This window comes from Lactuca virosa, chromosome 6 (assembly GCF_052849685.1).
Source record: "Lactuca virosa cultivar CGN04683 chromosome 6, Lactuca_virosa_CGN04683_v6, whole genome shotgun sequence".
NCBI classification, from domain to species: Eukaryota; Viridiplantae; Streptophyta; class Magnoliopsida; order Asterales; family Asteraceae; genus Lactuca; species Lactuca virosa.
This window is the reverse complement of record NC_136431.1, coordinates 14,742,178-14,754,607: the sequence shown is the minus strand read 5'-3', so window position 1 is coordinate 14,754,607 and position 12,430 is coordinate 14,742,178. Positions and strand designations below refer to the sequence as shown.

At 32.5% G+C, this 12,430-nt stretch overlaps 3 protein-coding genes across 4 annotated transcripts; all 3 read right to left on the bottom strand.

Annotated features, from left to right (window-relative positions):
- Nucleotides 1-394: 394 nt before the first annotated feature.
- Nucleotides 395-2,637, bottom strand: LOC145118799 (Pleckstrin homology (PH) domain superfamily protein). Its single transcript, XM_079054465.1, has 9 exons — nt 2,426-2,637; nt 2,009-2,154; nt 1,843-1,930; nt 1,530-1,767; nt 1,404-1,457; nt 1,223-1,320; nt 1,009-1,134; nt 837-926; nt 395-749 (listed from the first exon to the last, which is right to left on the bottom strand). Exons 1-9 carry the CDS (start codon nt 2,483-2,485, stop codon nt 627-629), a joined length of 1,023 nt encoding a protein of 340 aa, XP_078910591.1. The 5' UTR covers nt 2,486-2,637; the 3' UTR covers nt 395-626.
- A 1,975-nt stretch (nt 2,638-4,612) lies between these two features.
- LOC145118684 (UDP-galactose/UDP-glucose transporter 2-like) lies at nt 4,613-6,832 on the bottom strand. The gene is made up of 6 exons (XM_079054377.1): nt 6,196-6,832; nt 5,883-6,113; nt 5,561-5,803; nt 5,349-5,450; nt 5,148-5,255; nt 4,613-5,068 (listed from the first exon to the last, which is right to left on the bottom strand). Exons 1-6 carry the CDS (start codon nt 6,319-6,321, stop codon nt 4,826-4,828), a joined length of 1,053 nt encoding a protein of 350 aa, XP_078910503.1. The 5' UTR covers nt 6,322-6,832; the 3' UTR covers nt 4,613-4,825.
- Nucleotides 6,833-7,092: 260 nt separating this feature from the next.
- Nucleotides 7,093-12,216, bottom strand: THO1 (nuclear matrix protein-like protein). 2 transcript variants are annotated; one of them, XM_079057051.1, is made up of 20 exons: nt 12,025-12,216; nt 11,799-11,882; nt 11,058-11,132; nt 10,862-10,955; nt 10,626-10,771; nt 10,472-10,543; nt 10,327-10,399; nt 10,177-10,242; nt 9,987-10,033; nt 9,470-9,541; nt 9,258-9,383; nt 9,083-9,148; nt 8,948-8,989; nt 8,727-8,843; nt 8,549-8,631; nt 8,408-8,474; nt 8,241-8,312; nt 7,873-7,983; nt 7,619-7,771; nt 7,093-7,541 (listed from the first exon to the last, which is right to left on the bottom strand). In XM_079057051.1, the coding sequence occupies exons 1-20, from the start codon at nt 12,025-12,027 to the stop codon at nt 7,305-7,307; spliced, it is 1,806 nt and encodes a 601-aa protein (XP_078913177.1). In that variant the 5' UTR covers nt 12,028-12,216; the 3' UTR covers nt 7,093-7,304. The 2 variants fall into 2 exon arrangements, with proteins under 2 accessions (XP_078913177.1, XP_078913178.1); XM_079057052.1 differs by lacking the exon at nt 12,025-12,216 and having other exon boundaries at nt 10,862-10,951; nt 11,799-11,840.
- Between the last annotated feature and the right edge of the window lie 214 nt (nt 12,217-12,430).

Sequence of the window (12,430 nt, the reverse complement as noted above, 5' to 3'; positions counted from 1 at the left end):
CTCTTTTTCGAACAAATCAAATGTTTCTTTCAAGTTCAAATGTTAAAAAGCATTAAGAACAATAAGAACAAGAGAATTAAGAGTAAAAAACACCATTGATTCAAACAAAAACTAAAATCGAGTCTCATAGTCACATTATTATAGATCAATTTACTTCTAATTTTTTTAAATGTTTCTAACTAGAAAAACATGAAAGTAGGGATTAGATTCAATAACAAAATGTCAAATATTATAATTTTTTCGGAAAATAAATAGAAAATATTTAGGTTTTTTTTTTGAAAAAAAATATCTAAAAACAAAAATTTACCAGTAAACCTACCAAAATTGACAAATAGAATAAATGCAAGGTGAAGACGATTATTGATTGCATGCTACTTAAGATGGTGGATTAAAAAAAAAAAAAAAAAAAGCTTTGATAAATTTAGAAAAATGTTAGGAACTACAACTGTGTATCTCATCTTTTATACGACACAAAGAATAAATTTCCCAAGTTGTACATAAATTGACCTCGATTCTGCATACCATACCTTGTTCATAATTAGTCTTCCATTCATGGTGGGCCAAGTTTGTTTGGGTGAGAAGATGAAGATGAAGATGACATCATCAATGGCAGATGAAGATGAAGATCAAGCTGCAGGAGCATATTCTTGAATGACAGCTGCAAGCTTGTCCCTGTCCTCCTGACTCTTTGTCCTTATCAAGAATGTCCGTGCAACCACTTTGCTATCATCATCATTCCCACTATCATCCTATAAAATTAAAATTACTTATATTATTACAACTTTGCCATCCTAAGGGTAAATGAGGGAAGAAAAATGGCATACATAATTACATACCACTGTATGAAAAATGGCGACAATGGAATTCTTTTGCAAGCTTGTTTTTATCCCTGGATATAACAATGCATTAAGCAGCAATCTTCCCACCTGCAATTAATAATAATAATATAACAAAATGAAGCAAAACTCTTTAAAACTTTTGTAAAAATAAAAAATATAAATAACATACATCATTTCTAACGAGAACTGTAGGTTTGGATTCTTTAGTGCCTTTGGTGACACCTTCTTTGCATTTGATAGACAGTTGACCTGTCCCTCTATCTTTCCATGCATCTTTATCTGTTGAATCAGTTGACTGAAACAAATAGATATCCTTTTACCCTTTTGTAATTATTCTACAGAAGGTCTAAAATAATATAAATATCTGTCCTTTTGAAAATTACCTTGACATAAAGCTTACATTTGACTTCATGCACAACCAAGATACCAGTCTCTTCAGTCTTTTTCACAGATGGGCTGCTTGGCTGCTCAACATCATCTTCTGTTAAATTCAAAACATAAATTATAAAATCACATACTGTTTATTACAAAAGATAGAGCAAATAATATTCTGTATCTTATTACCTCCATCTGCATCATTTGAAGCATCTGGCTTTACAGAAATTGAGCTCTGTCCACCTGAGAGAGAAGGAAAATGAAACACCTTAGAAATGTTGAACATTATAAGATACCACATAATATAACACCTACCAAATGAAAAAGAAGATTGATTGTTGAAGAGAGGACCAGTGTTCCATGAGGCTGTGAACCCTGAAGTTGCAAACATTGGGGTTGTTCCAGAAGTTGGACCATTCATAGTTGATAAGTTCTCATTGTCTTTACTTTCAGTAGCAAGTTTCTTTTGAGGGGAATGTGATCCTTGTTCTAACAAATTTTCTTTCTTTGTAGAATTTGATTTGAGCCAGTTGACAACATCACTAAATTTCTCCTATACAACGAAGATCAATAAAGTTCTTGCATGAAATATACAAATTGCAGACTTGATATCAGTTTGGAACATTACCAGAATGCTTGAGGAGTGAGTTATGTAGTCACGTACTCCATCTTCCCAAAGTTCATCAGGGTGGTTTTGTAACTGAGTATTAACCCAACTGTAGATAACGGCTTAAATTATTGAAATGGTGAAACAGTGAGAGTTTCTTGCAACTGAAACAGGAAAGATCACAGACCTTGCAAATTGGTTATTAAGAGCTCTCACATGTTGTCTTGATGATTCAGCCCGACGCATATCCAATGATGGAGCTGCTATTGATTTTTGTTGTGATGATTCTGCCCGTTGAAAATCAAATTGAGATCCTACCATAATTTTTTTACTCTGAAACCACATAACTATACTAATAAGAACAAGCAAACAGTCCCCATTCAGCTTAGTATTCAGCTAAAAGTGTAAGAAATTGACTATATTGCTTTCAACATAGCAGCTCAATTTGCGAGAAGAAAATCAGTCGGGATTCAGGTACAGTTACAAAATCAATCAATTAAATTGAAAACCTAAGCTTCAACTGAGTTTACATAACCCATTAATGCATCAGCTGATACGAACAGAAAGTAATGAAACACAAAAAGGGAGCTAGGGTGTTGCTCACAAACAAATTGTTGGTGTCTGCACTGGATTCTGATATGGCGAGACGCTTGGTTCCTTTCATGTATGATTGATAGCTGCCTTTTCGAGAACAGAGATTGAATCAAACGAAGCCAAATTAGGGTTCTTATGATGATAAAAATACCCCTTTTTTCGCCGTAGATCAAAATTTCGTCTTTCTAGGGTTTTCGATTTTCGTTTTTCAAATCGGCAGACTTATTATAATGTACACGTAGGTACATAGAAATCTACATTTTTTAGCCGTTAAATTCAGGTGGGGTACTGAGTTTCAATTAGAGCCGTTGGATCTGCGAGATGATGGCGGTCTGGTCACATGTTGTGTCTGCCCAAATATAAATTTATCATCTCATGGACATGGGCCCATCTTAATTAGCCCACAGTAGGTCCATTGTTCAATGAGCTATGCATTAATGCTATGTATTTTAACCATTTGAAAAATGAGGATGCTACAAATGATTTTAAAATTTTTATTTTTTAATATTGTATGACACATTTGATGGCTCTTGGTGCTAGCTTCCCCTTATCAAAATGGGCATAATTTGTGCAACTAAATATCATTAACTTCGAGTAATTTGTAGGAGAATAGGACCATACATCAACTTTAGTCTTTGTTTAGGGCTACGGAAAGTTGATTGATTCATAAGGTGAGAAGTCGTGGAAGCCGCCTCGAGCTAAAATTGAAAATATAGGTTTGCATTAGACAACATATATCTACATGATTGTGTTAATGAGTGTAAGGGACGATATAGTTTGTGGAAATGTCTATTAGAAAATCGGGGTAATAGAATGTCTGGATCAATGAAAGTTGTGAAAACTTTCAGATTAAAGCATTTTGAGGGTACATTCGAAAATCTCTAATAGGATAAAACTTATTGTTCTAAAAGAAAGAATGAAGAAGATGTTATGATTATGTGTGTACCAGATCTAACTTCGAAATTGATCATATAATAGGAATATACCTTCTAGTCTTAAAAATGTCATATGATAGTTACAAGAATGTAACTTCCTGTCCAAACTTAAAACCGGGTCTAGAACTTGGATCACAAAATCTGGTTCATTTTCTAAAATTCGGATTTCTAATGCATTTTTAACAAAGCAACTAACTTAAAACCGGGTTTAGAACTTCGACCCCAGCCAGGGATTATGCCTGTTGGACTCCACCAGGGGCTGCTGCCCCTTTGACCCCGCTCCAAGGGGTGCTACCCCCGGACTCATGTAAGTTCAAGGACTTCTCCTCTAAAAGCAGTGTACTTTCAACCAAGACAAACTTGAACAAATATGCACTCTGCACCACCCTAACTTGTTTAATATTTATCAAGGTACATTGATCAACAAATTAATCTCATTACACTTAAATAATATTAGTGATACAAAATCACCAACAATGTCTTCAGTCTTGAAGTATAATTCAAATTTTTTTCTAAACACAACTCCAAACCATTATTTGTACGCAACTTCTTAACTGTCTTTTCGATTTGACTTTCAATGACAGTCTTCTATTTTTTAAAGGCGGAGAATGCATCTGATTTATTTAAAATAATAATAATAATAATAATAAGATCACACTTTTATTGAATAGCAGCCAATGATGGTCATCAAGTAGCTAACACCTCCTGAGTATTTGTTATAAAATGTCCCTCTCCCAAAAGCCTGAATGGCGAACGTGTTGTGAACTAAAGTGTTGAATTTCACCTTTTTTTATATGTTTAGAGTCTACTTCTTTAGAACTTCTTTCAAAATGTAGTTATGAAGATGGAAATGAATTCGGAGTAGGGCTTTATAATCTTTCTTCTTCTCTTCCTTAGTCCAAATGGTGTGATTTTTCTTCCAAAATCATCCTATGCAACATCATAATCTTCTTGAGCTAGTAATGCTCGCATCTTGATCTATTATAACGAGTACTGGTGGGTATTAAGATGCAACCTCTACAAAAATTGAGGACAAAGATATAGACAATTATGCTACTAAAGATTAAATAAAGAACTCAAGAAGATTTAACATTGTTCACTCGATTGTGACTAAACTACATCCACATGCAAACTAAAAAAGTTATTTTTATTGTATTCAAGAGGCTTTGTAGGTTTTATGGGAAAAACTAATTTGGTGGAAACCTTTGCATGTTTCAAGAATCATAAAATTACACGGTTGATCAAGTTATTATTTTATAAGATAAAATAACAAAATGACTTAATTATCTCGAAAATCCATTTCCAAATATCAATACATCCCGCCAATTAAACTTCAAATCAATCTAACTACACATCCAAATCAACAAAAACAAAACCATCATATATCTAACATTACACCCCTACCAAAACCTTCTTTCAATCTCAACAACAACAACAACCACAACAACAAAAAATCACCAATTTCAATAACCATTTCACACCAAAGACCTCTTTTCATCATCCTGTTCTTCATTCTTTTCATCTCTAGGATAAGATTTTACTTGTTTTACAATTGCATCCGGTAATCTTAGCTTTTGAGGAATCTTATGATCAGGCAACATTTTCATCATAATACCCGCAGCTATTAAAATTAACCCCATTGCATGTTGTTCTGACATGGGCTTTGTAAATATTATATAAGATAACAATAAAGTTACTGCCTTTCTTGCAGTTGTTACCTGTAATAACCATATATACATTTTTACCTTTAAAATATCCAATTTTTTTTAATACGGAATCAAGAAAATGTTTATTTACCAAAGCAGTGGTTGCAGCTCCAAAAATGGCAATTAGTGATAGAACGGATACTTGGCCTACAAATGTAGCCACAGCTTCAAAAACCAAAACCCCGTATACATAAGGATGCTGCATTTTTAATATTATAAAAGAATTATTAAAAAAAGATGTGTTTTTTTATGTAAATAGAAAGATATGACTTATGAGAAGCTGAAGACTTACTTCAAAACATGAATTCCATGCTCTGAATAATTCTCCTGTTAAAACCATTGGTGGAATCAAGAAAGGTGTTCCAACGACTGTTGAGCAGAATAGCATTTCCATCTGAAAATGTGTGTCAGTAAATGTGAAGTGATGGAAACTGAAGAAGGAATGGAATTAGTCATTACATTCCATTCCTTGTTCAATTCCTTCATACCAAAGACGATAATTACCTGAGTAGTATCACGATTAATGGTAAAAATGGCTTCTTGCAAATTACCCAAAAAGGAATCCATGACTAAGGCTCCAGAAACCATCACAACACCAATAATACTAAAATTTGGAGAACTATTGGCATCAGCTAATGTGAAGAGGATCAATCCAACAACAAGAAGAACAGCAGAAAAATATTCACGTGGGGGATACTTTCTTCTCAAACCAGGAATGAAAGCTCCCATCATCATAACAGGTAAAACCTATAAACAATTTCGTTTAAAAAATGTTAAAACAACAAATTTGGATCCAAAAAACGTATAAAACATTTGAGATAGATACCTTGGTTGATTTGAACATTAGTTGAGCAGGATAATTGAGATAAGCCAAGGATCCTTTTGTTAATCCATGAGAACCCATAAGAACAGCAGAAAGCTTAACGTACATTTTCCATGGATTCACCATTTGCTTTGTGGTGAATCCTTGTAAACTTATGAGTGTTAAGTATACAAAGCCTTGTACGAATGTAAAGTACCATCCATAGCTGAATTTAAGCCTGTTATATACGTATTCCTGCGATAAAAAAAATAATAATAATATAGGTATGATTATGTGTGAATCTGAGCGATATATGAATGAAATCGAGAAAACGAACCTCACAGATGCCATTAACAAGATACCCAAAGAAAAATCCAGAAGAACAAATAAGAAATTGTTGCCATGTTGGTTTATCTGTTAGCGTAATCCCAAACAAAGTCCTTATGTGATCTTCTCCCTTCATCTCTGTGACAATTCATCAAACACCTACACTGCAGAAGAATGATCAAAACCGGGTGTTACCCGCTTTGATTCTCTCACTTTTCGACCAAAATAAAAAAATTGTTTGGACAGGAGACGCATCAGAACATTGCTTGACAGTAACGACTTGTCTTGAATTTGTTAATTTCCAAAGAACCGCATTCAATTTTCTCCTTTTTGCAGGTTTTACAAGGAACTTTGATAGGCGAAGAGGCAACGAGAGAGAAACGAGAAGACCCCAATTGAAGTTTTCCCAGTTTATCTCCTCTGCAATCTGCATCTCTCGCGGTGTAGTGATGGAGGGATAATGGCTTGAAACAAGGAGAAAACATCTCCTCTTTTGAAGGAATTTTCATGTTGTATGAACAAGAAATAGAAAGAGACCCCATAACGACTCAGAGCCTCGGAAGTAGGAGAATTTAACATCAATTTTAGAATCTTGGTGAGGTGTATTTGATAAAGGGAGCAGTTGCAAACCTTTCAACGTATCATCAATCTTAATTAATTTTATGAGGAAAAAATGATTAACTTTAATTATGTAGATTTTTATATAAGCAAAATGTATTTTATCACAAAAAATAAATAAATAAATAACAGTGAGACGTAAATCGGTTAACGTTATCTCTAGCAACTATGTCAACTATGGTGTATTGTATGGATGAATATGCTAGATGATTTTGTTAATTTCTTGCATTTAATCAATTTTAATATATAACTCGTCGTCTACTTTTTGTTATGGATCAACACATCATAATATGTAAAAAAAATATAAATTTAGCATTATATTCTCATTTCAACAATGTGAAAAAGAAGTTTAACGACCAACAATTTGGCAAATCTTACTTAAAACTCAAAATAACTACAATCAAATATAAATTCCTGTTAGTTTTACTCATAATATTACAGTTACACACAGGTTTCATACAAAAGATGAAAGCTACTACTCTTGTCTTTTCCTTTCTTTTTTCAACCCACTGTATTTGTATCAACATCTGCATCATTTTCAGCATCTATCATCCCTGATTCCGGTTCCGGTTCCTGTTCTGGTTCCGGTTCCGGTTCCGGTTCCGGCTCTGTTTCATCAATTTGACCAGGCTCTTGAGCTGTTGTATCGGTCTCCATTGCCATTGTTGATGCTTCAAGATCTTGTCTATTATTATTATTATTCCCTTCACCATCACCCTCACTTGCAGGTGTTGCAATCTTTCAAAAATAAAAACATGGAATTTATAAAAAATAAAATTAAGCAAAAAAATAAGAAAAATGTGTATGTTTAGTACCTGATTGTTGTCTTCTGATTGATTTGCAGGAGTTTTGTTTTCTTCTTTTTTAGCACGTTTTGATCTGTCACTTGGTTTTGCTTGATATTTTGATCGGATGTCAGCTGGCATAAGTTCCATCGGCACAACCCCTTCCACACCAAATTCAGTAAACTAAAACAAAAAATGGGTCATATTATTAAAAAAACAATTATATAATAATATACTTTTTTTAATTTAAAAAAAAAAAAAAAAAAAAAAAAAAAAAAACTCACTCGAGAAAACCCCTCCAAATCCTGCCTTGCTGAAAATCTAAGACCTTTCCAGCAGTAAACACGGTTGTTTTTATGGTGGTATTCTGCTTCAATCCCAGCATCTACATCCATCTGCAAATTTTAAAAAAGAAACAACAGTAAGTTACATTTTCAGTCCCTATTATAGCTTCATTTTTGCAATTTTGGTCCTAAAAGGTTTTTTCCTTGCAATTTTGGTCATCATTCAAGGTTCCTGTAACGTCTTTAGTCACTTGCAACTTTGGTCCCAAAAATAGTTTAAAAAGAATTATGTAAAAAAATTTCCAAAATTTAATTTACTTAAACAAAACATATAAAAAAAATAAAAATTGGATAATTTGGGAATTTACATCTTCGGCTAAGGGTTTCCAGTATTCTGTGACAGCTGGCGTTCGTACACGTTGAGAATCAGTTAAAGCATTCTGCACAAGGGGTAGAATTGGTAAATAAATAAAATAATATTCTGTTAAAAGTAAAAAGTTATAAAAATAAATAAATAAACTTATATTTCACGCACCGGATTTTGATCAGCCCATTTCCATAACTGAGAGAGTTCTTTATTTCCCAATCTCCATCTTGGACGACTGAAATTTATATAAAAATTCAAAACTAAATTTTATAAATATTTTAAATCATTAAAATATATGATTATATATACCGTTTTTTTCCTCCATCTCTCACAGTTTTCTTTTCCGTGGGTTGTTTTTCAAATGGAGCACAACCATCACGTTTCCACCAGACCTAAAAAATATTTCACAAAATAAAAAATTCATTTGCAGAATAAATATAAAATCAATTTATATTATTCATTCAAGAAGGATAGAAATGGAAAATACCCAATTCCTTTCCCGTTCTAATATATGCTCAATGCTTTGAAGAAACTTTTCTCCTTTAGGTGGAGTCATCACAAGAAGTTGCTTTACTCTTTCTTCACATGATTTTATTTCTTCTTTCTGCAATTAATAAATACCAATTTTATCACTATGTTTATAAAACAATAAACAAAATATCACTTGTCATATTTTATAGGTATTTAAATTTTGAAGTCCAGACTAACCATTGTTTCAGAAGGCAAATCTTTTTCGTTTTTCCCTGGAGCCTAATTTTTTTTAGAACAATTGCATATATAAGTAACATTATAATATTACATACAATTATACAAATATATATAATAATGGAATGCATATATTACCTTAAGATAATCGAATAAAATCAGGCATTGGACAAGAATATGGCGTCGAAAGCTTGGATCTTTTAACTTATATTAGACCAAATTTTATATATAAATAAATAAATAAAAAGTTAGGGTGATGAGATTGAAGTATTTTTAGAATAAAAAATAATAATAATAAAATAGAGGGTCCCACCTCTAGACCCATTAAGTTACTGCTTGTAAGATATTTTATGCTAAATGTTGCAGCTTCATCTTCAAGATTGTTTGTACTACTCTCTTCTTCACTTAAAGGCTGAGCTTCAAATGTATTTAAAACAACCTGGAAAATCCCATTTTAAAAAAGAGGAAAATTAGAAAAAGAAAAAAATAATAATACGAAAAGGGTAATTATGGGGAAAAAAATACCTTCAAACAGGAAGAGAACTTCTGCCACTTGGGGGTGGCAGGAGTAATGGAAGCAGGGTTGCTAAAATACTCCTGAAACAAAAAAAAAAAAAAAAAGGTTTATTATAAATAACAATTTGTAGAAATTTAAACCTTGAAATTGAATTTAAAGAAATGATAAATCATCCATGTTGTCAACTATCTGATTGACTATATATCAATACTAGTCAACATTAAAAAATTTATCAGTAAAATTGTAGGATACAGTCATACGAACATAATGATTCAATCAAACACAAGTTATTTGAATGTTTAGATATTTAATGATTACTTTTTTTCAACCATAATTTTTCATTCAGAAAAATATTACTAACTACCAAGTATTTAATCAGTAAAACAATATGATGCAATCAACAGAAAGTAATGATTCAGTAAAAATACAGTTCACTGAATCTTTAAAATTATACTGATTCGATATTTTAAATAAGAAAAAAACTGTATCTAAAAATTAATTGAAAAAAGGCATCATTAAACTGACCTGCAAACTCCAAAAGGTTTTGTAGAAGTTGAAGTCTATAGAAATTCCTGAAAGCCATATAAGTTTTTTAGGCATGCATTTGATCACAAATAGAAATTGTTAATTTGAAATCTAGAATCAAGAAATTATTTTATAAAATATATATGGGATATATTAGTTTACAACAAAAAAAAAAAGAGTTGATTTTTACCATCAGGTGCTTGCTTCTCATACTTTGTCTCATTTGAAACATTGAAAACTCCCTTAATATTGACAGCTGTACATGCAAAAGAAATAATAATGTCAGAGAAAGAAGTAGAGTACTACACAAATAAAAATAGATAAAAATAATAATAATAACCTGAACGTTCAGACAATGGAAAAAAATGTGCAAGAAACATAATGATACGTCCACAAAACACCACATCGTTTGACTGAAAAGTTGAGAGGGCAAAAATGTCATTAATTAAAAAAGCAACTTGAAATTTTCCCTTAATTAAAATTACCTTTGAAAGACGGCGAAGAAGTTGATTGCAAGTTCTTAACATTACAAGCTTTCCCCTTGCAAAAAGTTCTGGCTGTATGAATGTATGGAAGTGAACACAAGAGTAGATACAAAAATTACTTAAAAGACCCTGTAAAAGTAGAGAATTTACACACCTTACCCAAGATGTCTTGCTTACTTTCTATATAACCAAAGACATCTTCACAGTTTCTCATTGTTGACATTTCTGTCAAATCTTCCAAAAGCTGGAATATCATTCCCCCTTCAATGTGTTCATTTTCACAAAGATATAGCACAATGTCTGAAAAGATTTCAAGAAATGGAAATATATAAGTGCAAGAACATTGACTAATAAATCATGAGAGTAAAATATATATAAAAATATACTCACCAAGAAGCCGAGGTACTTGCCCCTGTGTGATATCACCATCATCAATTGATGCCCCATAATGCATAGTATTTTCCCCTGATTGAACTGCAGCTGACTAGGTCAAACAACAATTACATGATGTTGAGGCATATAACATGTTGACTAGTCAACCCATGTGAAATATGAACATTAAGAAAGCATGTAAGGATTAACATACCACGAGCTCTTGAAGTAGTGTTCTTAGAATGTTTTCCAACAATTGGTTCTCATCCTGGACTAGTTTTGTTTGCCTCTACATCAAATATAACAATTTTGGGTGAGTTCAAGGGCAATTTTGGGTGATATCAAAGGCTTGAGATCGAGTTTCTTCCAAATCTAACAAGATTTGGTTAGATTATTGTAAGGATCGGAAGCTATAATCTCTATTTCATTAGGGTTCATGAAATTTGATTCGTAAAGATGATTCTTGATGTGTGTTTGTTATTATGATGTAAATGTTGTTTATTAGTAAGGGTAACAACATTTAAAGGAAGATTTCACCTCTATACAATATGAAATGGGATGACATGTCAAGTTAGGGTTTGTGTCAATTTGAGGATGCTATGTTAATTTGAGATACATTGGATTATTGCTTAGAAATCATTGAACTATGATAGAATAATGATGAATGCATGATTAATTTCATGAAGACATGGCTTAAGTGTATAGTCATGGATTAAAGATTTAATAGTTCTCAATTTAAGAACTAAAAGAGGTTAAAGTGAATTGTTTATGGGGTAGTTCACAAGGGAAAATCTATGCAGTGTCTGAATATGGGCTTCTACTCGGACAATTTATAAGATTGAGAGAAATCAATTAAAGAATACATGCCCTTCGATAACTTGAATACCATTTTCAAAATCACATTGGGGAAAATCGGAAAAGCATATATACACACAAGAGAGGTTAAGAAGCAAACCTGAGGTTTGATGGCTTCTTGAACTGTTTGAAGAGCAAAATCTTCTGGTTTCCCAGGTTGTGTTATTACCTTCCTGAACAAATCCTACGCGTAGAAGATAAATTTGAAAAAAATAAAATGAAAAAATACGTGTTCAAGAACGTAGCTTCGTTCTGATTTCTTTTTTGAGTTCCTTTCATCTTCTCTGAATTAAACGTAAAGTACAGGTGATTAGGGGTTAGTTTACCATGTCGATTTTCAAATGCGATAAACTCGTTGATTGTTCTATGCCGAGTTCTTCGAGCAGTCTATACCCTCTTGGATTCTTTAGATAGCAAGATATTTTCAAAATTTTGATCGTGTCACAAGCGAGCTAGCTGCCACTTCATGGATTCCCGCATCGTAGCATCTACTGCTTTCGTGTGTTCCTCGGTTCTTCCCCAAAAGAAGCGCTGAAGAGAGAAAGAATTGGGCCGTTGATTTTCATGTGAAACATATTGGGCCTATTGGATTGGGCTTGGTATCACTAACATACCATACTGGGTCTTCATTCTTCTATATCATCTTAAATCTTATGACCTAATTTTTTAAAATGTCATAAAATAACCACTTAAACTCACTAAAAAACCCAATCGAGTGTTCAAAATTATTTG

Coding starts and splice junctions, on each gene's coding strand:
- LOC145118799 (XM_079054465.1), bottom strand. CDS start 2,485: ATGAAAGGAACCAAGCGTCTCGCCATATCAGAATCCAGTGCAGACACC. Junction 1,768..1,842: donor CTCACTCCTCAAGCATTCTG/GTAATGTTCCAA, acceptor TTCGTTGTATAG/GAGAAATTTAGTGATGTTGT. Junction 1,321..1,403: donor TTCAAATGATGCAGATGGAG/GTAATAAGATAC, acceptor TGAATTTAACAG/AAGATGATGTTGAGCAGCCA.
- LOC145118684 (XM_079054377.1), bottom strand. CDS start 6,321: ATGAAGGGAGAAGATCACATAAGGACTTTGTTTGGGATTACGCTAACA. Junction 6,114..6,195: donor TTGTTAATGGCATCTGTGAG/GTTCGTTTTCTC, acceptor TTTTTATCGCAG/GAATACGTATATAACAGGCT. Junction 5,451..5,560: donor TTAATCGTGATACTACTCAG/GTAATTATCGTC, acceptor ACACATTTTCAG/ATGGAAATGCTATTCTGCTC.
- THO1 (XM_079057051.1), bottom strand. Junction 8,844..8,947: donor ATTTGCCTTCTGAAACAATG/GTTAGTCTGGAC, acceptor TATTAATTGCAG/AAAGAAGAAATAAAATCATG. Junction 8,313..8,407: donor AATGGGCTGATCAAAATCCG/GTGCGTGAAATA, acceptor CCCCTTGTGCAG/AATGCTTTAACTGATTCTCA.